The following is a 24,429-nucleotide window of genomic DNA, read 5'->3' as shown; positions in this document are numbered from 1 at the left end:
GAGGCATTCTTCTGGCAAACTGCTGCAAGGTGGAAAAGATGGGAACACTTGGCAATGATCCTCCTGTTCTGAACTTGGCATCTGTTCAGAGGAATTGATTCTAGATGTCCTGGTGCACTTAATCTTAGCAAGTAGGAAACCTTTTCTAAATCTCACAGTGTTTATTCCCAAGAAAACAAAGGCACTGTTAGTTCCAGCTCTCCTAAATGTTTCTAGATGACAAACTTACTTGCCTTGGTAGGTATTCTCTTCTGGTCTCAGTCTCCTCTGAATGTATCTCCCTGTGCTTCCCTGTGTGCCTGCTGTCAAGAGGTCTCTCACTTAAAAGGATGCTGGAAATCAGTCTATGTGCCAGCCACTTGTGCTGTGGGCCTGCTGTTCTTTTCTTGTTGTTCCAGTTCCCGTTCCTGTTGTTGTTAGCCAGCTGTCCACAAAGGGAGGGCTCAGAGCTCCAGACAGTGGGGCTGCCTTTTGTATCTCCTAGAAGGTGAGATCTCTGCTTTGAAGTGAACATCTTGCATTTTGTTTCCCTCAGGGAGAATGGTGAAGATGGAAAATCCTATTCTAAAATACATTGAACTGGAAAATATTGGCAGTGGGTGAGTCCAAGCAATGTTAATTTTACAAAACTATGCATCAGATGCTTTGCTGGCGGAATAGGTATCAAGTGTGAAGTCAGACAAGCTGCAAATGTGTTCAGGCACTGGGCTTAGATTGTCAGTGCTGATCAGAATTTCTAAGTGTGCTCAGAAGGCATTGTCAAACACATCTCAATGCTTCCAGTGTCTGCAGGTCTGGGGTATTTACAGCACAGATCCCCTGTGTAGGCTGGCTTTCACTGCAAGATCTAAATGGCTTCTCCTCTCTCTGCTTCTGTTTTGTTTCTAGGACTTTTGGAGATGTTTGTAAAGCACTTGACACTGCCACAGGAGGAGAGGTAAATGTCAACAGCCCCTGCAGGCTCTGCTGCACTTGAGGGCTTTCCCCTCCGGTGTGAGCTGTGGCTGGAGCTTTTGGCAGAGCTGTGCTGAAAAGGCACAAGAAGCACAGACTGGTGCCAGCCCACAGAACACATTTGGGACTTTGTCCTCCTCAGCTGCCAGAAGGAAGGCACAGAGGGCAGCAGTTCCTTTCAGAGAAGGACACGCTCACTCGCTCTCCACTGCTAAAACAAAGGCGCTACCTTTGAGCACCTCACTGCTCTTTGGGGCTACAGCTTCAGAGTCCTGAATTCTCATTTCTGGCTGCCAGCAAATCCATCTGAAAGTTACTGGTAGTTCCTTAGCCACCTGCAGTGCTGCACTTGGGAACTGCACATAGGGAGAGATCTGCAAGGCGTCCCTGAAAGCCCTAAGCCCTGCCCATAGCCCAAGATGTATCCACAGATTATTAAGGCATGGATTACTTCTTCTGAGTCCCAAACAAAGCAGCAGAGAGTGTGGTCAGAGGTTTGTGGGTGATAACTGAGACACTGCTGTTACCAAGTGGTCAAGGCAAAATGTCAGTGGCCCCACGTGTCCTGTAACTGGCTCCCAAGGGAGCAGAGAAATGGGCTGTTGGAATGTCAGTTCCTAACTACTGCAGTGCCTAATCACAAGGCAGTTTGGCACAGCTCTGCTGTGTCATTGCAAAATCACTCGCTCCACGTGTCTTGTGGTCTCGTGCCACCAACGTCTCAAGTTACTGATTTTCAATGTCGTTTTAGGTGGCCATCAAGAAAATACAGCTTCAAGGACTGAGGAAGAAGGAACTAAAAGTCAACGAACTCATGGTCATGAAGGTGAATAGAAATCCCAACCTGGTCAACTGTTTAGACAGGTGAGTTGTGCTTTTGTCCCATGAATGTTTGGTTGCATGTTGCAAACATGCAAGGTAAAATCCCACTTTGGTCACTGGCAGAAAATAGAGCTGTAATTATTGGCTAATTATTATTGCTCTTTTCATCTCCAGTGGATGGGAAGAGATTGCATTTTGTCTGCATTAGTCTTCGCTGGTACATGGTATTTGAAAATTGTTCAAAAACCCGGATGAGTTGTGTCTTACTAAATCAATGATCTCTATATTCACAGCCACCACTTTGTTTTGGAGCTTGATTTTTTTCAAGTGTCTTCTTATGTCCAGGTAAACTAACAAGGATTTCCCTTGGATTGTTGCCACTGTTTTCCATTGCTATGCATGCCAGGAAGACTAGGTGCTTTTTTTCCAGAAACACCATGCATGACAGGTTTTTTTTATCCTGGCTGTTACTAAACTGCACATTTTGCTTGCTGCCCATCTAAGACATCTCCTTTTTTGCAGCTGTGCCTTTCTCCTTGAGACTGCACAGATGGCAAACAATGCACAGCCAAGAGGGAATGTCTCTTCCTTTATTTTGTCTTTGTCTCAAAGGGACTTGAAAAGAAGAACCAACCTGTCTTTTCCAAACAGCAACTTAGCCATGTACATTCATCTCCATGTCCTTGTTTCCTTCTTTCAGCTACCTTGTGGGTGAGGAACTGTCCCTGGTTATGGAGTACATGGATGGAGGCACTCTGAGCAATGTCATCAGCCAGACCTACCTGTCTGAAGATGAGATGGCAGCCATCAGTCGGGAGGTCAGCAATCCCAGCTGTGTTTCCAAGGACTTGGGCAGGATTGTCTGGGAAACAGGGGCTCAGAGCTGGAGTGATTTCCTGTGCCAAGCTTTGTTTCTGTGTTGCTGGTATGCTATGGGCAAGTAAAAGCATCTCAAGGGAAAGGCCTGCCAGTGCCCCTGCACTGACTGTACTCAGTGCCAGTACTCTTATCTCCTGCTATTGTATTCTCGCTCTGTCTTTTGTATTTGTATTTGCTGTTCTCCACCTTGCCTCTCTAAATGTTTGCCTGGAGTCTGTCTTCACTGCATTCCTTGCCTGTAAAAGGAAAGGTGCTGGTGGCAGGATTTGAAATGACCAGAAAAGAAAAAATACTCATTTCTCAGAGTCCTCAGCTGAAAAGGATAGAAGTGCAGCCAAAATGCTCTTTGCCTCCGCAAAGTGACTGGTGTGATACTTCCAAGCCTGTGCTGAGGCCAGCAAGAAAATCTTTTCCATGCAGCCTCCCACCCAAAAGTGATCCACTTCACACCAAAGGGAGGGACTTTTCCTTTCAAAACCCCTCCTTTGTCCTCTGCATGGAAAAAGCAGGTCCACTGCAGCAGGAGTCGTTCTGGCTGGCTTGCAGGGGACAGCCTACAACAGCAGGTGCTGTTGCTGTTTCAAAAGTTGATGTGCCTTTCCTCAGAAAGGTCCTGCGCTGCAAGTGTTGGAGCAGCAAGCTCTTCCTCTCAGTGGCCATTACTGTTCTGCCCTTACTCCCCATTCCCCTGGAGAGGGAATCTTTTCGATTCTTTGTTTCCTTTCTTTTGTGATGAAATCACATCACTCATTTTTGCCCTCCTGTTTCTGTTTTCTCGCTCAGTGCCTGCAAGGACTGGATTTTCTTCATTCATACCATGTCATCCACCAAGATGTGAAGAGCAGCAACATCCTCCTCAGAACCGACGGTTCTATCAAGCTGGGTCAGTATATTCTTGATCAGGTGCAGCGTTCCAGGGATGTGGGTGTGGGGCTGCTTGGAGTCCCTGCCAGCTCCCCAAAAATGGTGCTGGTGGCAGTGCAGGGACCCCTGCTGCGAGCTGAGGGCACAGTTGCAACGTGCACAGAGGTATTAAGAACCACAAGCAGTCAAGAGTGGCCTTGCTCTGTGTGTGTCCCTTCTAGACAGAGGGATCTACAATCTAAAGCTTCAGGGGAATGAAGTCCACTGCTGTGAGCAGCATTAAGAAACCTGGGTTTTTTTTGAAGTGGCCAATTCCATACTCCCTTGGCTAAAGCCCCAAGGAAATCGAGTGTGGACAGTTCTCCAGGAGATGCAACAGCACATTCTTAGCCTGAGAGTGGGGAATTCTTTTGCTTGGTTTCCTAATTGGAGCTGGCTTTCACGGTTTGTTTTTTTCTCCACAGCTGACTTTGGCCTCTTTGCTCAGCTCAGCCCTGAGCAGGGCAGACGGAGCTCCGTGGCCGGTGCTGCTGGGTGGCTGGCGCCTGAAGTGGTGACAGGTCAACCATGTGGCCCCAAAGTGGACATATGGTCTTTGGGAATTGTGGGCATCGAAATGGTGGAACGAGAAGTTCCTTCCTGGAATGCAACTCCTGTCTTGGTAAGGTGCAAATACTCACTGATCCCACTGTCTTTCTCAGCTGTCCCATGTTCTGTGTGCCATTGGACAAAATCCCATTGCCATCTGCTGGCACCACTTCCACCAAGGTCCCCTTCTAAAAATGCCCCTGCAACACATCAGTATCTGCTGTAGCTTTGGTTGTATCAGAAAGGGAAGTGGCAGTTCAGAAACCTAACCAGTTCAGAAACCTGCCATTTTGGCCTCCAGCCGTGCCTGACATTTCCCACTTGTTTTTTGAGCAATGTTGGAACTCTGTTTCTGAAGGACAAGAATTTTTCAGTGGACAGGGTAGACATGTGATAAATATCCCAAGAAATAGAGGTTAGACCTTCCCAGTTTCAATTTTATAGAAAACATAGGAAAAAAGGAAAAAGAAAAGTAAACAAAAAAGGAAAAGAGAATAAAACCTACTACCAAAGCAATGCCCAAGCAGTTCTGCTTGCTTTTTCATTTTTTAAATGCAGCTCTTCTCTTCCATTCTGTAGCATCTTTTCCAAATCCTGTGGTTGTTGAAACTTTCAGGCTTTCAAGTCATCTGTACATTGTTCAGTCACATGTGTGGGTGGCCTGGATAAGTTTAGGATGTGTTTTTCTCCGACTGCAGTTAGAATTGTTTGCCAAACCCTTGGCTGTTTCTTGGTACTTTAACAAGTTGATGAACTTGCAGGCAGGTGCCTGGGCTGGGATCCAACATGGGCAGTTGACACCGGTGCTGTGTTTCTTTACCACAGGAGCAGGGCCATCCCTGGCCTGCACTGTTATAATGACAGGGAGGGCTCCAGCTCCCCACCATGGCCAGTGGCTGAGCTCAGCTGAGAGTCAGGATAAAACCCTCTTTGTCACCTCTGGTGATGTGGGAAAAGGACAGAAAGCCGCATAAATTATTTGTACACAAGGGGAGTGCATTGCCATTTCTGGCTTTGAAATTCTCCTTTGGCTTAAAGAGAGTAATAGCAAAGTCTCTTTGGTCACCATCTATTTCAGTGCCATGAGCACAGAGTTATCATGACAGTGGTGGGCATTTTTATGGAGACTCCAAGGCCTCTTGCCATTGTTCTTTTTCTCTATTTGAGATGGATTCTGCAAGTTGAGGCTTGAATAGTTCCAAGTTGGTGTCTTATGTTTCTAAATACCATCTTGCAAAAGCAGAATGAGCTCTCTCCCCCTGACTTGTCAGCGTGTTAGAGCTTGGTTCCACATGAACCACACTGGATAATGATCAGCTGATGTCTTGCCAATCTACACTGTAATTCCTTGGCCTGAGGAGTATCAGAAAAACCTGCTGAGCTCCATGGACACTGTCAGCTGTATGGAAGTGAGCATCCTTGGCCTTGCTGAAGAAACTGGAGCTCAGCTTAGGTTAGATGCTCTTGGGCAGGAGAAAGGCTGGAATCCTCAGGGGTTTCCAGAAGCCTGCATGCCCAGAGGGACTGAGTTCTGGGGAGCAGCTGGATGTTTCTGCACATCATGGAAGGGGATTGCCAGACAGCTCAAGCCTCACCACAGGCAAACACTCCCCAGCTCTTCTCAGGCAACATTTGCTTTGGGTTTCAAGTTGTTCCCTTGACTTGTCTGTCTGTGAAGATGCCCCTAAAACCACAAGGCAAGCCTCTCAGAACTGGTGTTACATTTCCCGAAATGAAGAAAAGAAGGCCAAGCACATGAAAGTTGCTAAGGCACTGGTTTTTAGAGAGGAACTTAACCCCCTGTGCAGTTTCTTCTCACTGGGAAACGTGCCTGAAACCCGGGCATGAGGGTGTAAAGGCCACAGAGTCTCTTCTGCTTCTTGTGCAGTGCTGCTGAAACACTCAGTGACCGTGTTTCTCTCCCAGCCCAAGCCACATTCTGCACGTCACCAAGCCAGAGCCTGGTGATGTGGAGAGCCTGCCAAAACCTCCCATTTGTTTCCTGGCGCTTTCTGGGATGGGCTTACCATTCATGCATTGACTTGAGTAGCCAAATGAGTAAAGGGTGACCGTGGGGATGGAACCTCTCCTTCTGATTTGACCATGAAAGGTTTTTCTTTTCCATGTAAGGAAAGCAGAAATTTTCAGACTGCTGAGAAACAGAGCTGCAGGTGGCTCCTGTGTGTCCAAGCAGGCGTTTTCATCCCAGTACATTTGTGCATGGATCATAATGTGTCTGTGTTGAAGATGAGATTCCAAAGATTTGTTTCCTTACCTGAGGAATACCTGGTGGATTTCCTTTCTTTCCCTCAAATTCCCATTCTTTTCAAGAACAAAGCAAAAAGCTTGATTAGTTTTGTTTTGTGGCAGCGGTGCTTAAGGGACCAAGAAGCTCTGCAGAAATACTTTCCATGTACTAACCCTTGGATACAGTAGAGTTAGTATAGGAAAGTCCTTCTTCCAAAAAAGCCTCTCAAGCTGGTATGAATTGTCAGGGAAGGAAATGTGCTTGTGCTGATGTAGTTCCCACTAATTAGGTCAGTCAATGTAATCAGCTGCCAAGGCAAGATCTGTGAGATGTTGGAGAGGCTGTGGCTGCATCAGGGTTTGGGGTTTTTGGTTGGTAAAGGAAAGTCATCTCTGGGTCTCTGCCAGGGCAGAAACTGCCACTGCAGAGTGGAGCTTAATCAGTGGGATCTGGGAGAGCAGTGACAGATGGGAAAGAAGCAGGTGGAGCCTGGTGTCTCCTTTTTCCCCAGCCCCAACTCCTGATAGCCACAGGAGGAAGATAAAAGCTGCAGCAGCCCAACCTATTTTCATCTTGCCTGTGTGACTTCCTGAGCTGCTGCCTGCAGAGAGACGAGGCGCGGCGCTGGTCTGCCAAGGAGCTGCTGCAGGTAGAATGTGAAGGGGCTGCAGGTGAAACAGGCTCTGAAGGATGGGCTCTCCCTCCACTCAAGCCCAAGGCAGCAGATGAGCCCCCTTCCTCCTCACCTCCATTCTTGGTGCTCTTCAAATGAAAACAGTGAGGAATCCTGGACTGGGCTGGGCTGGCAGGGACCTGCAAATGCCCTCTGGTGCAAGTGTCCTGCAATGAGCAGGGACTTCTTTAAAGACATCAAGTTTCTCAGAGCCCTTTCCCACTGGAGCCGGAATGGTTGCAGGGATGGGGCACCTACAAGCTCTTGGGGCAAGCTGTGCCAGGGTCACACCATGCTCCGAGTAAACAAGTTCTGATTAGATCCTATTTGTGTTAAAAAATATTCACCCACATCCTATTGTAACTGGCCCTGTTAAAAAAGATGTCCTCCACTTTCCTCAAAGCCACTCTGAAGTTTTAGAAAGTGGCAATAAAGTCTCCCTGGGGCCTGTTCTTGACAAAACTGAGCAACCCCACCTCTCTCTGCATTTCCTGAGTCAGAGAGGTCCTCTGGCTGTTTCTGTCACCTTCTTTTGTAATTTGGTGGGGTGTTCAGTTTTATGTAATGGCAACAGAATTGAAGTAGAGCAATGCAGGGTACAGAGACATGAAATGGTGGAGGAGGAACCCAAGGAAGCCAGTCACAGCTGAGCAGTCAGAGATTTGGCTGTGGGCAGGAGGGGCTGTGGGGGGCTCACTGTGAGCCTCTGAGGGGCCCTGGTTTGTGCCCCCCAGCCCACCCTTAGAGGTTTCTGCCATGCAAACAGGGACAGCTGGGAGGGACTTGTCCCAGCCCCATCTGCTGCCTGGCACACTCAAGCAGACGGGAACTGTGCCAGGGTTACTGCCAGGCTGTGTGGCAGAGAGGGAACTGCAGGGCCCAGTGCCACTGGGCTGGCCCTGCTGGGAAGGAAGGTGCCATCCAGCACACGAGGGGCAGGGCATGGAAAGGTAGACACTGCTTTCTGTCCCTGTGGCAATCAACACAGTGCCTGTCTTTCAAAGAGAGGGACCAATGAGAGGCTTTGGAGTTTCCTGAAAAGAAGAAACTCCAAGGACAGAAAGCACCATTTCTAGAGCACTGGCAGGGCTAAAATCTCAGCAAGATGAAGACACCTGTATAAATGGATGAGTGGGACTCTGGGCCAGGTTTGCCGTGATGGCAAAGTCTGCACATAAAGATGGAGGTGTAGACAGTCCCATTGTTCCTCTTCCTGCATCCTTCTAGGAGCAGGAGGAATCCTGTGAAGCACTGAGCTTGGAAAGTCATGGTTCATTGTTTTTTGTTGATCTGGTTTTTTTCCCTTTGGGCAGCATCCATTTGTAAGATTTGCTGAGCCTGCGTCCAGCCTGGTGCCACTGATTGTTTCAGTGAAGAAGAGGAAGGAGACAAGAATGTGACAATCATCAGGACCATTTATTCCTCAATCAGTTTAGAGTAGGATTGCAGGTTAGGATAAGGATTAGGATTAGGATTAGATTAAGGATAAGGAAAAAGATAAGGATAAGGATAAGGATAAGGATAAGGATAAGGATAAGGATAAGGATAAGGATAAGGATAAGGATAAGGATAAGGATAAGGATAAGGATAAGGATAAGGATAAGGATAAGGATTAGGGTTAAGGTAAGGGTTAGTGTTAGAGTAGGATTGTCTAATAGGACTGCAGAGTAGGATTGAAAATCAATAAAGTTTCTGAAACCACAACTCACCTTAAAGATTCCCTTCCTTCTCACTCTGCGAATAAGCTCGAGAATTCCTTCTGAATTGTCTGTTGTTTCTTAAAGGTGGAAAGTGAAACAGTGTCTTTGGCATGGTGTGAAAGTGGGGAAGGATGTTCTTCATTCATCCTCTCCAGACCACACTGCCTTTGGAATATGGCCCACTGGTCTGTTTTTGGCCATCTTTGGTACTTCTATTTTAGGCAGAAAGGGCAATGGCATTTAAAAACAAAAGCACAGGAAGAATGGGGCAGCCCAAACATCTTACACAGATGCAGACCTTCAGCTGTGACTGGAGAGCATTGGGGCTCCCTAAATGCAATAATCTCTTTGGCTGGAGGAGAGCCTTGCTCAAGTGAGAAAGCAGAAAGATCAGAGAGGGTGCTCGGGAAGGTCTCCTGTGGTGCAGAGCTTTCAGCACCTGTGAGATGAGAGCGGGCCCGGCCTTGCCCAGGCTGGAGCCCCAGCAGAGCCCTGGCAGAGGCCGGAGCAGCCTGAGCCCCGGCAGAGGCAGGCTGGAAGGAGGCCCTTGGAGCTTCAAGAGGCAGCAGCCGAGACCTGGGTGCCTCTTCCTGGGAGCGGGCGAATCCTCCGCCCTCAGAGCCCAGGTGGCAGCTGGCTGCTGCCGAGGGGAAGCGCAGCCATGCTGGGCACAGCCCAGCCTGGAGGCATTGGCCGTCTGGAGTGTGCCCAGGAGCAGAGAAAGGCCAAGGGCAGCCGTGGGCCGCTGGGCTGGCTGAGGATTCCTCCTCTTCTGCCGGCTGCCCTGCAGCTCCTGGCAAAGGCCTGCAGCGTGTGCAGCACTCTGGGCACCGGGGCAGGGAGCCGGGCTGCTCAGCAGGCTGGAGCACAGGGCAGCTCCTTCAGGCCCGGCACTTGTGCCAGGGGAAGCGAGGCCAGTGTGAGGCAGGGACAGCTTGGCAGGGCCCATCTGCAGGAGCCAGCGCCTCACGCAGCTCTGGGAGGAAGCGCCTGCAATCCTGCAGTTCTGCACTGAGCCAGAGCAAAGGTGTGAGATGCAGAGTGTTTGGCAGAAATATTCAGGCCCACCAGGCCAGCCTGCTTTGTGCTCTCTGGCACACAGCAAGCGCTGTGCAATGCAGCTCTGAGCTGCTGGGAGAGAGGCACATCAGGGATGTGCCTGAGGCATGTGCTTGAGGAGTAAACTGATTTGGAAGGGGGCAGAAGGGTTTCAGCAGGCAATTTGCGTTTTCTTCATTAATTTCTGAAAGAAAGTCATAATGTATTGCACACAGGTAGGGTTATTAGAAAAGAAAGGCCTTATAAAATCAGGCCTACCTATGGTTATGTTTGCCCAATTATCCCGTCATAAAAAAACCCCCAAACAATATTAAAAGTAGTAGCAATTTTAATTGAATATTTAAAATATAAAAATATAAAATTGGATAGAATAGAATTTGATTAAAATAAGGGATAATTTGTTTCTAATAATAGAGCATAAGCAACAGATAACTGCGGGGTATGGAGTGCAGGCCTCTGGGACCCTTGCCACATCACATACAAGCTTGCCAAGTGAATATTCGTCCTTATATACCATGTGTCAATGCCGTCTCCTCCCATTTTCTATACTTCACACTTCTACCTCTGCCCTCATCATCACCTTTACCATCCATATGCCACCACTTGGTTGGTGGTCGCACAAGTCTTTGGGGGTCATCTGATGAAGATTTTGTAGTCCTCCTCTGTGTCCTTTAATTAACCTTTGGGTTACACCAAGCCAATACAATGTAAGCCAAAACTAACATAATTACTACATCTGAGTATTGTGGAGAGTTTTGTCAAAGAGTGGCTTGAGGAGGGAGGACACAGCCGAATCATTTTGGTAAAGATGTCCTAACTAGGGCAGAGGCCTTTTTGCAGGCAGGTGTCTGTTGGGAATTTAGCTGACTAGAGAATGGAAAAGTACAAGACCGTGGCTAATTCCAAATCTTGCACCTGCAAGATAACGTGTCCTTGGGCCTAGCTGAGTATGATAAAGAAATGGACAGTGAGACGTGAGAAGTAGAGAACGTAGGCCCAAAGGAATGAGGAAGAGCTGATGGTATAGTTTAACCAATAGATTGCTTGGCTTACAGAATATTCATAAGCTTATTATTTGCTGTATAAGTGTTTGATGCTTTCTTCAATAAACTGCACCTGTGATGATCCATCTGGTGTCCTGGTCTCCTTCCTTCGACAGTGTATCAAGGCAATAAATCCCTTATAATTAGCATTTTCCTGGGACACAACCAGAGAGTTCCTTCTTTGTTAATTTTTAGCAAACATTATCTCTTGCTTTCCTCCCCTGTTCCTGAATATCTGCGGGGGGGGGGGGGGGGGGGGGGCATGGTGCCCCTCCTCTCCCTTCTTCTTCGGCATTACTAATTTTACCTGTTTTAATATTTACATATATTAATTACTGTATCAATATTGATTCTTGTTTCAATTGTTATCAGCACGAATCATACCTATTTACCACACTGTGGTAAATTCCCAGCTGGCCTGTTCCATCTTCTACGTGCAGCCAGCTAACTTCCCATGGGAATAGTCATGAGTGCAGTTAGCACAAGCTATTGTGCTAAGAAAACTGTTTGCATCTGTAATAAACAAGAAACTTGTCCCATGAGCATCCACGAAAGAAAAATGTAATCACCTGAGTAACAGTGAGTCTTAAAAAGAGAGAGTCTTAACATGTACACACTAATACACCTTCTAAGCAATAAATTGTGTGGCAAGGAAACTACCAGCCAGTTGAAGTTGAACACAAGTCTGTGAAAACAGTATAAAAATGAGTTATGTGAATAAAGAATTGGCTTTTCCTGCATGAAGAAACTGAGTCCCGGCTGCTTTATTGACACAGCAATGTGGCTTCACTCAGCAAGAGCACCTGCAGGGTGTATTGATGAAACACTGGTGTTTGATTCTCAGAATAGGAAGGAGAGGCATTTAGTCTAACAAACAGGGCATAGTCTTTTGAATTCCTTTAGCTTTAACAGGAGTGCTGAACCATGTATTCCCCCACTGCAGTGCTTACTGTGTGCAAGTGGCTATCTTGGCCTTGAGAATAAGGAGAGTGGTCCTGCTAAGAAGGTAGCTGGAATGCATTCAAAAGGAAGAAAGTGTTTTAGGAGGCTCTTGACCACCAAAGGAGAGTTTGAGGAATGGGAATATTTTCCAAATGACTGTGTCAGGAACTGGAGTCGTGTCCCAGGCCCTGCCATATTTGATCCATGTTTGAGCAGGTTGACAAGACAATGAAGAAAAGTGTCTTGTTTAGCAGGTGGGACCATGACCCATGAAAGAGAAACAATGGATTGGTCAATGGGTGAGCAGTCAAGCTTTGAAAGGAGAACAATGCACAATGCAGCCCTTGGTGGCAGGGAGTCATGGAGTCATCCTGAGCCATCATGGCCTCATCTCACACGCCAGGCATGTGTGAGCTGCTGCTCTAACTCCTGCTGTAAAATTCCACTCCTAAGCAGGAGATACAAGGCCTAATTCTGGGCTGAAGGGTTGAGAAGGACGAGATGCACAGCATTTTGATCCAGGGGATGTCCTGGAATTGCACTGCTTACCTGCCCCTGCTGCCGAGCACCACGCTACAACTCCTTCTCCTGTTCAGTGGATTTTTGGGAATCCAGAGGTCAGTATGTATTATATGCTACTGCAACTAATAGAATGAATTTGCTTTGCAAGCCCAGTTTTGTCCTGGGTTATTTTGTGCATGGGTCACCTGAACCTGTGACAATGACCAGCAGGGAGCTACAGGACACTCCTACTCTGATGTCAATAAATTCTGAGAAGTGATTGAAATATGTCAAAAAATTGGAGGTAATGTTTAGCCAGTAATGTCGACGGAAGGGAACCAGGACATCAGTTTGATCATCACAGGCTCAATTTTATTGATCAGTACGGCGGGTTAAATACAATTAATAATGAGCTTCATACATATTGCAAAAGTTGAGCTCAGGATTGGTCAGCTTGCATATCAGCACCTACGCCTACTTCTACATTCCTATGGTTCTACTTTTGATACTTTCTACATATTCTTAGGATATATTCAGGACTAATCTCAACTCCCTATCCTCATGTTGAAGCAAGGTCACTGCTGACTCTCCCTTTCAGCTTGCTGACTGCTGACTTTTCTCCTTCAGCTTAACCAGTGGCATTATATCAGTGTGGCCTTTCTCAGCTAACCAATTATTAATAATGCTCTCCACATTTCCCCCGTTTTCTTCTTGTGCAAGGAGATTAGTTTGCCATGTTTTTGCTATTGTACGGCTGACCATGTTTTGGATACAGTTAAAGATACAAGGCAAAATAAGCAAAAACAGTAAAATTACACCCAGCAGTCCTATAGCATAGATCACAAGGTTCCTCAGCCACGGTCCGAGTCCCAGGCCTTTAAGCCATTCGTCAATTCCTAAACCGTCTTCTTCCTTAAGTTTGCGAAGTCCCTGTTGTAATTCTTTTATCTTAGTGTGAATGGACACTGAATGATCAGACAGATTCATGCAACACATTCCCTCAAACTCTTCACATCCATGCCCTTGTGCTAAGAGCAAAAAATCTACAGCAGCTCTATTTTGCAAAACAGCATGGTTAACACTTTGCACATCTGCAGTTAACATGTCTAGAATTTGTGATGTCTTGTTCAGCTCATCCCTTGCCCAGCATCCTAATTGTTTTGCCAAATTCATGGCTTTATTGGCAGATCCTCCTGGTAAGATAGTTGAAACCAGCACCTGTTTGAATGTGCCCCAAAACCGTGGATCTCCTATCTTGCTGCAGTCTAAGTCATGTATGCTACGTTTTCTCCTGTTTGAATTTTGACTCAGCTGCATTAGCAAGGACACATTAGGATGAAACAGTGACAATTTTCCCAAAAAACAGGGTCCACCCTGTGGTTTAGCTGGTATACCATTCCATGCCCTGTCTCCACAAATCAGAAATATTCCTGTGGGTAATTTCATTGGTGCTGTGATATTTGTGCCGTTACATTGACTGTAATGCTGTGGAGAGAATTCACTCACATTCAGGTATGAATCTAGGGTGGCCCATGTTTCTTTAGGTTGGTTTAAATTCTGAGCACCCGAAAGTTTGAAGCTAAACCATCCACCAGCTGTAGTGTTAGATATGCTGGCATTTGTACTTCCAAAAAGATCCAATTCCTCAGGAGGAGAGTGCAAAGAGGTGTTAAGTGATTGGATTAGTAAGCATTGACGATAGCCATCACTCTGACCTGCAGTATACCCTTGTTGCACCGGCAATGTGATGTTTGACATGTTAGACATACATAAGGTTTGATTGTTTATCAAACTGCAAAATTCTCCAGGAGACCACACCGGAAGTCCCACCAGGCATGTTCGAAATGGGTTAGTGACTCCTCCAAGACTAAGACAAAGTGATGATTGGTTAGTTTGATTAGCAAGTGTTACCCATAAATTTTTCCTTGGTTGACTAAAGTGTGTTACTCCTACTGCTTCACTTGCTACAGCATTGAGCAGTATTACAAAAACAAACCTCATTTTTCTTTCTGCTTGCTTTGCTTCTCCTTTTCTTCCTTCTGCTTACGTTGTTTTTCCTTTCTTCGCTGTCTTTTCCCTGGTTTGCTAGATTGTCTATTGTAAGGCTGAGTCAATTCTTGAATATACTGATCTAATTCTAAATCAGCATCCTTGCTCACAAGTATAGCACGAGGTAAGTTTGAAGGCAAATCAGCTTTGCAGCGAGCTGCTATGATGCGTGAGGCTTTAGTAATTTCAAATATTCTAAGGTTTTCCTGTAACTTCCACCTAAGATATGCTATAACCACTTGTTCTGCACTCTCAAAGAGCTGTAATCCTGTCCGTCCTGGCAGGCCAGTACTTTGTTCAAGAGCTCTAACCCAGATATGATTTTGAATCCACTTTCCAAAACAAGATGTACACCATAAATATCCCAATGACTTCTGTGAATACCAATAAACCTGATTACAATCTGCACAATGCAAAGCTACCCATGCATAGCATTTATCTTTATCCTTTTTGCAAACATAACAAGGAAGTGAGTGTAAGTAAGGACCAGTATAAAATTGTGTTTCTTCAACCCAATGCAACCAATTCAATGGTGGTGATCGCAAAGCCTCTTCAGCTTTTGTACTATATGTGGCTAACAGCTCAAGGTCTTTCTTTAACACAAGGTGTATCTTATTTTGTAATCGTAGTCCTTGTTCGTTATCCTCCTCAACAACTATATCCTCCCGAGGGTCCCACAACAGTAAAATTGTTCTAATCATAGAAAATTAATTAGCAATCACTGATACCCCTATTCAAATGAGACCGTTCCCTTTTTTGCCTTCTTTTTCTTATCTGTCTTCAATCTTGCTGCTCCTAATTTCACTGGTCCTGCCACTTTCAAACTTAATTTTTTCAACTTATCAATGCAGCAATCTAATGCTCTATCAGGATCCCCTTGGAAGGGTCCTACAACTGAATGCTGTGTTAAAGGCACTAATTTCCTACACCTTATAGAAACTATACGTGATTTACTTTGAACCTTAATTCTATTTACAATACATTGTATTTCCCATCGATAATAAGCAAGAACCTTCTGTTCAGGAGACTCATAAAGATTTAAAGCTATATATGCGTTTTGCCCCGTTTGTCTCCTTAATTCATCTTGCCAGCTTTTTCCCCACGTATGCTCGTGTTCACAAGTATGACACCACAAATCCCGCAATAATGATTGTTCTATCCAAAAAGTTCTTTTACAACCCCCACAACGTAGAGCTATCCAGGCAGCACAATGTGGATTGTGACAGTCAAGGCAATGTAGTTTCGCTGGATCTGTTAAATGAAAAATTGATAATGAGTCAATGAAACCAATCAACTCCTGGGCCGTCCGGTAGTGACGTGTCAGTGCTCTGTCCACCGCTTCCGAGTACCCCTTCAATTGAAACAGTAGTGGTTGTAGGACTAGAAGCAGTTTCTTCCCCAGTCGCTCCTTGTCCTCCTCCGTAAGGCGATCCACCAGAGGCTGCATCAAAAACAGGTTTAGTCCACTTAGCAGGCACCCACAAAGGCCCTGTAGGTGAGGAAACACAAAGATACCCCCGACCCCAATATAATACCTTTGCAGGTTTTTCCCATAATCCTGTACTTGGGTTCTTATACTTAACCCAGACCTCTGTTTCCTTAGTATTTTCCTGACCTGACCTTGGATGATGTTTCATTGCAGGGGGGGTATCATCTTCCCCAAAAATGCATAAATGATTAATCACATACAAAACCTTAGCCAAACATGCTTGTGGATCTGTCAAATCTTGATGTTTTTCAATATACTGCTTAAGGGTACCGTTTGCTCTTTCCCGTAAAGCTTTCCTTAACTGTATCAGTAACTCATACAATCGTTTATTATTCACTTCTTTAATTGCTGCTTCCTCTATTCGTTTGACTACTCCTGCAACATACATAGAGTCTGTGACCACATTTAAAGGCTCCTGTAAGTTGGACACCGCCCATACTACTGCTAACAATTCCAAAGTTTGTAAGCTATCTGCTGTGAGGAGTTGATGCTTCCATTGTCCTTTTTCTTGCCAGGTAACAGCAGCACGCCTTGATTTCTTTCCTGCATCTGTAAAAACTGCAATAGCTCCTTCTATGGGGTTTTCTTCTCTTAAAGGTCGAGTAATCCAGTTCCATTCTGTCATCCATTGCAAAACTCTAGGCACTAATTTACTAGTCTCTACTTTAGCAGGTGACATCAATAATGCTTCTTGTAAATTCTTTGAATTTATCAAGTACCAGTCCAAGGTTTCTTTTTCCATAGGCAATCTAATAGTAGCAGGTTCTCTACCATCCACTTCAAGAATTCTGAGACGCCCCTTTTTGATTAATGCAGCCAATTGTTCAATTTTTGAAGATATTGTTTTCTTATGCTGTAGTGGTGGTGATAACCATTCCAACACCCGTATCTCCCCCGTTTTCTTTTGCAACTGAGAGAGAGCACCAAGCAAGTGGCAAGGGCTATTCCAAATAGTAAGGTCAATGGGGTGGTCGAGTTGTCGACGAGACACATACCCCTGCTGTACACAGTTACTAATTTGCTGCAAGGCAAGATGATGCTCCTTTGTCAGGTGTACAGGAGTAGTAGGGTCCACACCTTTTAACAAAGGTCGTAGGGCTTCTAATAAGTGATTTGGTATTCCCACAATAGGCTTCAGCCACTGTAAGTCTCCCAGCAACTTCTGTGCATCATGTAGAGTTTTAATGTCCAATTGTAATTCCAATTTTTGTGGTATCACTATTTGATCCGTCAAAGTCCATCCCAAATATTTCCAGGGCTTTGTAGTCTGAATTTTCTCTGCAGCAATAACAAGTGAATATGCAGCAAGAGTATTTTTAATGGTGTTAATCTGTAAAGAGGAGAATGGCTGTTGCTGTGCAAACAAAATATCGTCCATGTAATGATATATTATAGTTGCTGGCCATTTACGACGTAGTGGCTGTAATGCTGCATCAACATAAAGCTGACATAAAGTGGGAGAGTTGCGCATGCCCTGCGGAAGAGATGTCCATTCAAATCTTTTATCTGGTTCCCCACGATTTATTGCTGGTAAAGTAAAAGCAAATCTCTTCATGTCATCAGGATGCAGGCCAATAGTGAAAAAACAATCCTTTAGGTCAATAATTAAAAGTGGCCAGTGTTCTGGAATCATAGCTGGATTTGGAAGACCAGGCTGTAAGGCCCCCATTGGTTCCATTTGGTCATTTACAGCCCTCAAATCATGTATCAAACGATATTTCCCTGATTTCTTTTTGATTACAAAAATAGGTGTATTCCAAGGGCTTGTGGACAGTCGTAGGTGCCCTTTTGCATATTGTTCCTGTACCAATTCATGGGCATGCATAAGACTCTCCCCTTTTAATGGCCATTGCTTAACCATCACCGGTGTATCCGTTTTCCAGGTGAGTGGAATGGGGAAAGTCCAAGCAATGGCAATTACCCCAAAGGCTGCTGATTAGTTAACACCACTCCCAATTGTGTTAAAATGTCCCTTCCAATTAAACAGGAAACTGTAGGAGGCAGTTGAACAATTGAAAACACAGCAGATATTTGTTGATTCTCAATGCACAGACAAAGACGGCGACCTGCTTGCCAATGTAAATCCTCCCACTCCTGTGAGCATGTTTGATGAGGGAAATAGAGGCCAATGTTGTGGCCATGCTTCTGGAGAAATGATGCTAGTATCTGCTCCTGTATCCAATAATCCATAAAGGGTTATGCTTTGATGCCCATAGGTAATTTCAACCTTTTGTTTTGGTCTATTTTGTAAATCCACAGTTAAAAGTGTAACACCAGTAGAGCCAAAACCTTTTTCATCCCGTGCTTGCCCAGTAAATGATTGTATTGCTGATGTCATTTGTGACAGTGGTACCAATTGTGCAATGCATTGTCCTTTTGTAATTTTAATCGGAGGATAAAGGGTGTAAGCCATAATTTGTATTTCCCCTGTAAAGTCCGCATCGATAACACCAGGCAAAACAAATAATCCCAACATAGTTATAGAGGAACGTCCCAGCAATAATGCTCCACATGTTTGTCCATTTAATATAAGAGGACCCTTTATTCCAGTGGGTATCCTCTCAGGCCGGTTCGTCATTAGTGTGACGTCTACTGCTGCTGCTAAGTCCAAGCCGAGGCTCCCGGTTGTTGCGGGTTGCAGACAGGAGGTAGCAGCGATGTCACGGCAGCTGCTGGTGTCTCCGATGTCACGGCAGTAACTTGTGTCTGTCCCTCATTGCCGCATCGGTAACACTTGATGAATGGTCTCGAGCCTCTTTACGTGACTGCCAGTGAGCCACTTTGGAGAGGAGCAAGAGCAGCTAACACCTGATTTTGAGTAGACTACGCTTTTGCAACCCTAATTCTAATTCCTTTAAGGCTTCTGCTATAAATGCCTGTGAAGCTGTTGGCATTAATGCCATTCGCTCTAATGCTTCCTCAATAGTCCAATTTGCCCCTAAAGTAGCTAACACTCTTTGGGTTGCTGGATTGCTATTTTGCAAGGCACACCTGCTTCAATAGCGCCCTGCAACACCAGCCCGATCTATAGCAGTAGCTGTTCTATCGATAAAATTTCCAAATGATTCTTCCCTTCCTTGCTTAATACCCACATAAGCCGGTAACCCTCCTGGCTCTTTAACCATGTCTATTGCAGTACGCACTAACCACTTAGACTCTGTAAGTTTATCTTCTCCCGATATCATCTGTGCCTCTGTACGCAAATATGCCTCTAAGCCCATCAGCTCCTTTACTGTTACTCCATGTAATGGGTCATGTGCATTAACCAATAACTGCTGATGCTGAGTGAATATCAACCGAACTATTCCTCTTAAATCATTAGGACATAAAACCTGAGTATTAAAAAGATAATCTAACATTTGCTTAACAGGTTCACTTTTTACTCCAAACTGACTAACCGTAGAACGTAGCTGAGTTAACAGCTTCCAATCTAAGGGAGTATATTCTGCTATATTATGCGTAAGGTTCCCCTGTGCATCATACTGTGGTGTGTATGTAACTGGACATGCAAGACTAGAGGCTATTTCCACCGCCTCACCATCCCCCATTTGCATTACTTCTTTCGCCAAAGCAGCCCAAGCTTCCCTCCTCTGTTTAGCCATCTCCCCCCATGGATCACGGTGTGCCCCTGGGATGGGATCTGACTCTTTAAGGGTGCTATGCTGCTGGCGCTTCGGTGCAGACACCGAGTTTTCGCACGGGGGGGGCAGTGAAGCAGAGGCTGGCTCGTGCGGGGGAAGCGGGAGCCCCCCCTCCCCCGCTGGAGCTGACAGTGAAACCGGAGCCGACTCACACGGAGCCAGCCTGCGAGGGGGAACCAGCCCCCCGCTGGAGCCGGCTCGGGCGGGGGAGGTGACCCCCCCACCGCAGCTGTAACCTGAGCCGGCTCACTGAGGGATAGCGGCAGAGGCAAGGCTGGCGGCGGAGGTGAAGCTGGCTTGCCCCTACTCCCACCATCCAACCCGCCTGAAGCTGGTGGCGGAGGCAAAGCTGGCTTGCTCCAACCCCCACCATCCGACTCGCCCTCCCCCTCTGACAGGAAAGGTGCAGACGGTTCCACTGCGCCTATAGAGAAATCCTCCACACCACTTTGCTGGGGACTCTTAGGCATAAGTACCTTAGTTACAGAAGGTGCCAGGGGATCATCTTCACGACCATACCCTATATTCCTCTTATGAGCTTCTGTCGCCCTTTCTGCTGCCTTTCTCTCAGAGACCTGCTGAAGTAACGTGTTATACACCACCCGCCATAACTTCCCGAGTTTCTTTGCTGACTTATCATCATCTAGTACTGTATCCCACAATATTTCCCCAAACTTTCTCCACTCTGATAACTCATGAACTGTATGAGGATTAGAAAAGATACCCTTAGCATGGCCATAAGCTAATAACCCTGGTAACTCCTTTTTTAAATCTATCCCTTTTATCCCACGCCGCTCTAAATAGGCGGTAAATAAATCATATGCCGCTTGCCTATCCATACCTATTAATCAGCGCGCGCTGTTGCAGCTCTCCAGGCTCCGGCGGACACGTATTGGCTTAAGTCACAGTTGTGAACCTTAAGGGTGCTTCAAATTCCGGCACCGTCCCGGCTGCTGGGACCCAAACCCAACTTCCGGACCGTGGCGTAATCCCTTTTTCTTTTAATCCGAGAAAAAGGGCAGAGATTTGGTTATGCCCACATTCTCCACCATTTGTCGACGGAAGGGAACCAGGACATCAGTTTGATCATCACAGGCTCAATTTTATTGATCAGTACGGCGGGTTAAATACAATTAATAATGAGCTTCATACATATTGCAAAAGTTGAGCTCAGGATTGGTCAGCTTGCATATCAGCACCTACGCCTACTTCTACATTCCTATGGTTCTACTTTTGATACTTTCTACATATTCTTAGGATATATTCAGGACTAATCTCAACTCCCTATCCTCATGTTGAAGCAAGGTCACTGCTGACTCTCCCTTTCAGCTTGCTGACTGCTGACTTTTCTCCTTCAGCTTAACCAGTGGCATTATATCAGTGTGGCCTTTCTCAGCTAACCAATTATTAATAATGCTCTCCACACAGTAAGTTTCAGCAAAGTATTGAATATGTCTTAGTTCCATGGATACAAACTACTAGGTGAGATTGCTGGGTGTGCAGGGCTTAGGGAAGTGATTCCCTGTGCACCCAGCACTGAAATCAAGTAATGCCTCCTTTCTAACCCTGAGCTGGCAGCAGGGATCAGGCCTTGCTTGGTCATTTTCATTTTGACAACTTCTGTTAGTGGCTAAGAAAGGTCAAAATGAAACCTCCTCCAGCTGTTTTCCTCTGGTTGATCTTTTTAGGCACCAAAGCTCTGTTCCACGGGTGGCCTGGGTGTGTGCAGAGCAATGCAGCCCCCACAAAGCCCTTGGTTTCCCCACGAGTTGCCAGTTTGACTGCTTCCAAACGGGAAGAAAGGCAGAGATGTACATCCACAGGAGTCCTGGCCATGTCCAATAAAGGTGCAAATATGTGGGGAGATTTGTTAGCAATTATTTCAGCTGTTATGCCAAGCCAGTGCCTTCTCTCCTGCTTCTGTGCATTATAGGTGAGTAATGTAATAGTTGGCTCTCACAATTAAGAGATAGATATTATGTGGATAGATATTATGTTCAAACGTAAAGTGCTGTTATTGCAATATGTCCTCCCATAGTCCTCTTTCTTATCCCCCTTGTAATAGTCTTGGTAGTCAGGGCATTTGGGGAGGGCTGGCTTGTGACCAGCAGGCAGGGTGTAACAACAATTGACCTCCAATCAAGATGCAAGAAAGTAATCTCCACCACTGGACGGCAGAGAAAGAATTGACTGACAAAACATTGGGAGGGGCTAAAGGTAAAAAAAGCAGAGTATCCCTTTTGTAGATGAGCATGTGGCTGCTAATCATGGAGACTTCCCAGTGCTGCATTTTCCTTATACAGTCTTTTCTTAAGGTTTAATAAACCTTTAAAAACTTAAAGGTTGCCACCTTCTCGTAGTGACATCAGAAGGTTGCTTTGGTGCACATAAGCCCTGAGTGTCAGAGCCCACTCCTATCTGCCTGACTGGGGTGTCCAGGGCACCTACACTGGAGCGCGGATACTTGCATGTATATACCTAGCTGCCCCTGTGGCTACAGACACCCCCTTTTTAGCTGAACGCCTTGAAAGGAGCTTTACCAAACCAGTGGCATCCTAATGCTCTTTCTGTTTCAAAATCAGAAACTCAGTCACTAAGAAAGAGCAGGAAGACATACAAAAGCCAGGTAAGGATACACCCTGACCTAAGTAGAGAGGAAACATCTACTTACTTGTGAAATGTGTCATAAAATAGGCACCATAAGTAATGCCATAGGCAGCGAAAAGCAAAGGAGCAATTCACTCAATCATTTTAACACTTCCCTGCAAGTTTGCAGGCTGTGCTCACACAGTGGAAAAAGCAAGGCTCCTGTGAGTGTGCAACAGCCCACTGACAATTGCCTCAATCAGAGGGAATAGAATTAGAATGATTGTGAAGTATGTGAATGAGGCTAGTTGGCCAATGATGATGAAGGGGTGTCCTACTGGCTGGCTGCCTACTCAGGTTAGGATGAGGACGTTGGCGACTAGGGTTCAGAACAGGATTTGTGATAGGGGGCGGAAGGGTATTGATTGTAGTTTTGATGTATGTAGTAGTGGGGTGAGGAATATGACGAGGATTGAGGCGGCTAGAGCTAGTACGCCTCCTAGTTTGTTTGGGATGGATCGGAGGATGGTGTAAGCAAATAGGAAAGATCACTCGGGTTTGATCTGAGGAGGGATGACTAGTGGGTTGGCTGGGGTGAAGTTTTCTGGGTCACCTAGCAGGTTGAGGGGGAATAGGGCTAGTGAGACGAGTAGGGAGAGCATTAGTACGAATCCTAGGATGTCTTTGATGGTGTAGTATGAGTGGAAGGGGATCTTGTCACAGTCTGTGGGAATGCCTAGCAGGTTGTTTGAGGCTGTTTCATGGAGAAAGGTGAGATGGACGAGAGTAAGGCCTACGATGACGAAGGGAAGGAGGAAGTGGAGAGCAAAGAATCGGGTCAGTGTGGGGTTGTCGACAGAGAACCCTCCTCAGGCTCATTTGACTAGTGTTTGCCCGATGTAAGGGATGGCAGAGAATAGGTTTGTGATTACAGTAGCTCCTCAGAATGATATTTGGCCTCATGGTAGGATGTATCCTACGAAGGTGGTTGCTGTGAGGGTTAGGAGGAGGATGACTCCAATGTTTCAAGTTTCTTTGTTTAGGTATGAGCCGTAGTAGAGTCCTCAGCCGATGTGTGGGTAGATGCAGATGAAGAAGAAGGAGGCTCCGTTTGCGTGGAGGTTGCGGATGAGTCAGCCAAATTGTACGTCTCGGCATATGTGAGTGACAGAGGAGAAGGCTAGATGGGTATCTGCTGTGTAGTGCATAGCTAGCAGAACACATGTGACGATTTGAGTAATTAAGCAAACGCCTACTAGAGACCCAAAGTTTCATCATGTTGAGATGTTTGATGGCACTGGGAGGTCGATTAGGGCATTGTTGATGATTTTGAGAATTTGGTGGTTTTTACAAAGGTTGAGGGCCATTGGTTATTTCTTTTTTTGGCTACGAGGATGATGAGAATGGATAAGGTGAATGATCCTAAGTAAGCTTTGATTAGGCCTGAGTGGAGGGTGGTGGCAGTTTTGGTTGCTGTAAGTTGTAGGCTGGCTAGCCCCTCTGGACCAACTATTTTGTATCAGGAGAGGTCAATTAGGTGGGATGCGATGTTCTGTCCTCCTTTGAGGAAGTTGGTTATACTTAGGCGGTGGGATAGGGGGTTAAAGTATCCTAGGGATGTTGAGAAGTTTTAGAAGGGGGCTTGTTTGGTCAGGATGAGAAATCTTTAGCTTGGACAACAGGAGCAGGAGCCTCGTGAGGGGCCTTCAGCATCTCCTCAGTGCATCCAAATATTCGAGCCACTTTTGGAAATTACTTTTCCCCTTTTTTTTTTTCTTGTTTTTTTTTTTTTTTTTTTGTTTTGTTTTTTTTTTGTTTTTGTTTTTGTTTGCTTGGAGGAAGAGGCTGTTCATTTTCTTCTTCTCCCAGCTAAAGTTCTTTTCATCATTATTTTCTGCCCTTTTATAACACTGGGACTGGGTCTGCTAGAATTTTAATTTCCAAGGTATCACTTCTGGAGAATGCAGTAGTTTTGCATGAGAACACATCATTCTGTGCAGGGACCTTGGTGCAGAAGGAACTGTTGTGGTTCCAGGCCAGCCAGTATGGCCTTACAGATCACTTTGAGCTTAGTAGTGCTCATGCCTTTTTGCAGCCCAGGGAATCAGTGTGTGTTGTGTTTGGGAATTCAGCAGGAGGTCAATGCCCTTGCATTCCAGCTGCTCCTCAGAGGTCACAGGAGCTGGAAGGGGCTGGGCTGCATTTCTGATTCCAGCCAGTTTAGCTCCACCAGTGTGGTCGAGTCCAAGAGAAGAACTTGCCCGAGCACAGATGCACAAAGAGTGCAGTTCCCAGTGCAATGCTCTGGGTCTGATCCCTTTCTGTAAGCACCTACATGCTCCACATTCCCCAAGAGTGTGATTTTTTGAAGCAACAGGAGAGCAATCTCAG

At 45.9% G+C, this 24,429-nt stretch overlaps 1 protein-coding gene and 1 pseudogene across 1 annotated transcript; one reads left to right on the top strand and one right to left on the bottom strand.

Annotated features, from left to right (window-relative positions):
• Window positions 1-1,662: 1,662 nt before the first annotated feature.
• Window positions 1,663-18,957, top strand: LOC134413759 (serine/threonine-protein kinase PAK 3-like). The gene is made up of 4 exons (XM_063147793.1): window positions 1,663-1,818; window positions 2,477-2,594; window positions 3,439-3,542; window positions 18,948-18,957. The coding sequence occupies exons 1-4, from the start codon at window positions 1,769-1,771 to the stop codon at window positions 18,955-18,957; spliced, it is 282 nt and encodes a 93-aa protein (XP_063003863.1). The 5' UTR covers window positions 1,663-1,768.
• A 3,629-nt stretch (window positions 18,958-22,586) lies between these two features.
• On the bottom strand, window positions 22,587-23,405 carry LOC134413785 (cytochrome b-like; annotated as a pseudogene).
• Between the last annotated feature and the right edge of the window lie 1,024 nt (window positions 23,406-24,429).

The sequence above is a fragment of the Melospiza melodia genome, unplaced genomic scaffold (assembly GCF_035770615.1).
Source record: "Melospiza melodia melodia isolate bMelMel2 unplaced genomic scaffold, bMelMel2.pri scaffold_51, whole genome shotgun sequence".
Classification (NCBI taxonomy): domain Eukaryota; kingdom Metazoa; phylum Chordata; class Aves; order Passeriformes; family Passerellidae; genus Melospiza; species Melospiza melodia.
The sequence above is the reverse complement of the archived record's forward strand: the minus strand, read 5'-3'. Positions and strand labels throughout refer to the sequence as shown.

Coding starts and splice junctions, on each gene's coding strand:
- LOC134413759 (XM_063147793.1), top strand. CDS start 1,769: ATGGTCATGAAGGTGAATAGAAATCCCAACCTGGTCAACTGTTTAGAC. Junction 1,819..2,476: donor CTGGTCAACTGTTTAGACAG/GTGAGTTGTGCT, acceptor TCCTTCTTTCAG/CTACCTTGTGGGTGAGGAAC. Junction 2,595..3,438: donor TGGCAGCCATCAGTCGGGAG/GTCAGCAATCCC, acceptor TTTCTCGCTCAG/TGCCTGCAAGGACTGGATTT.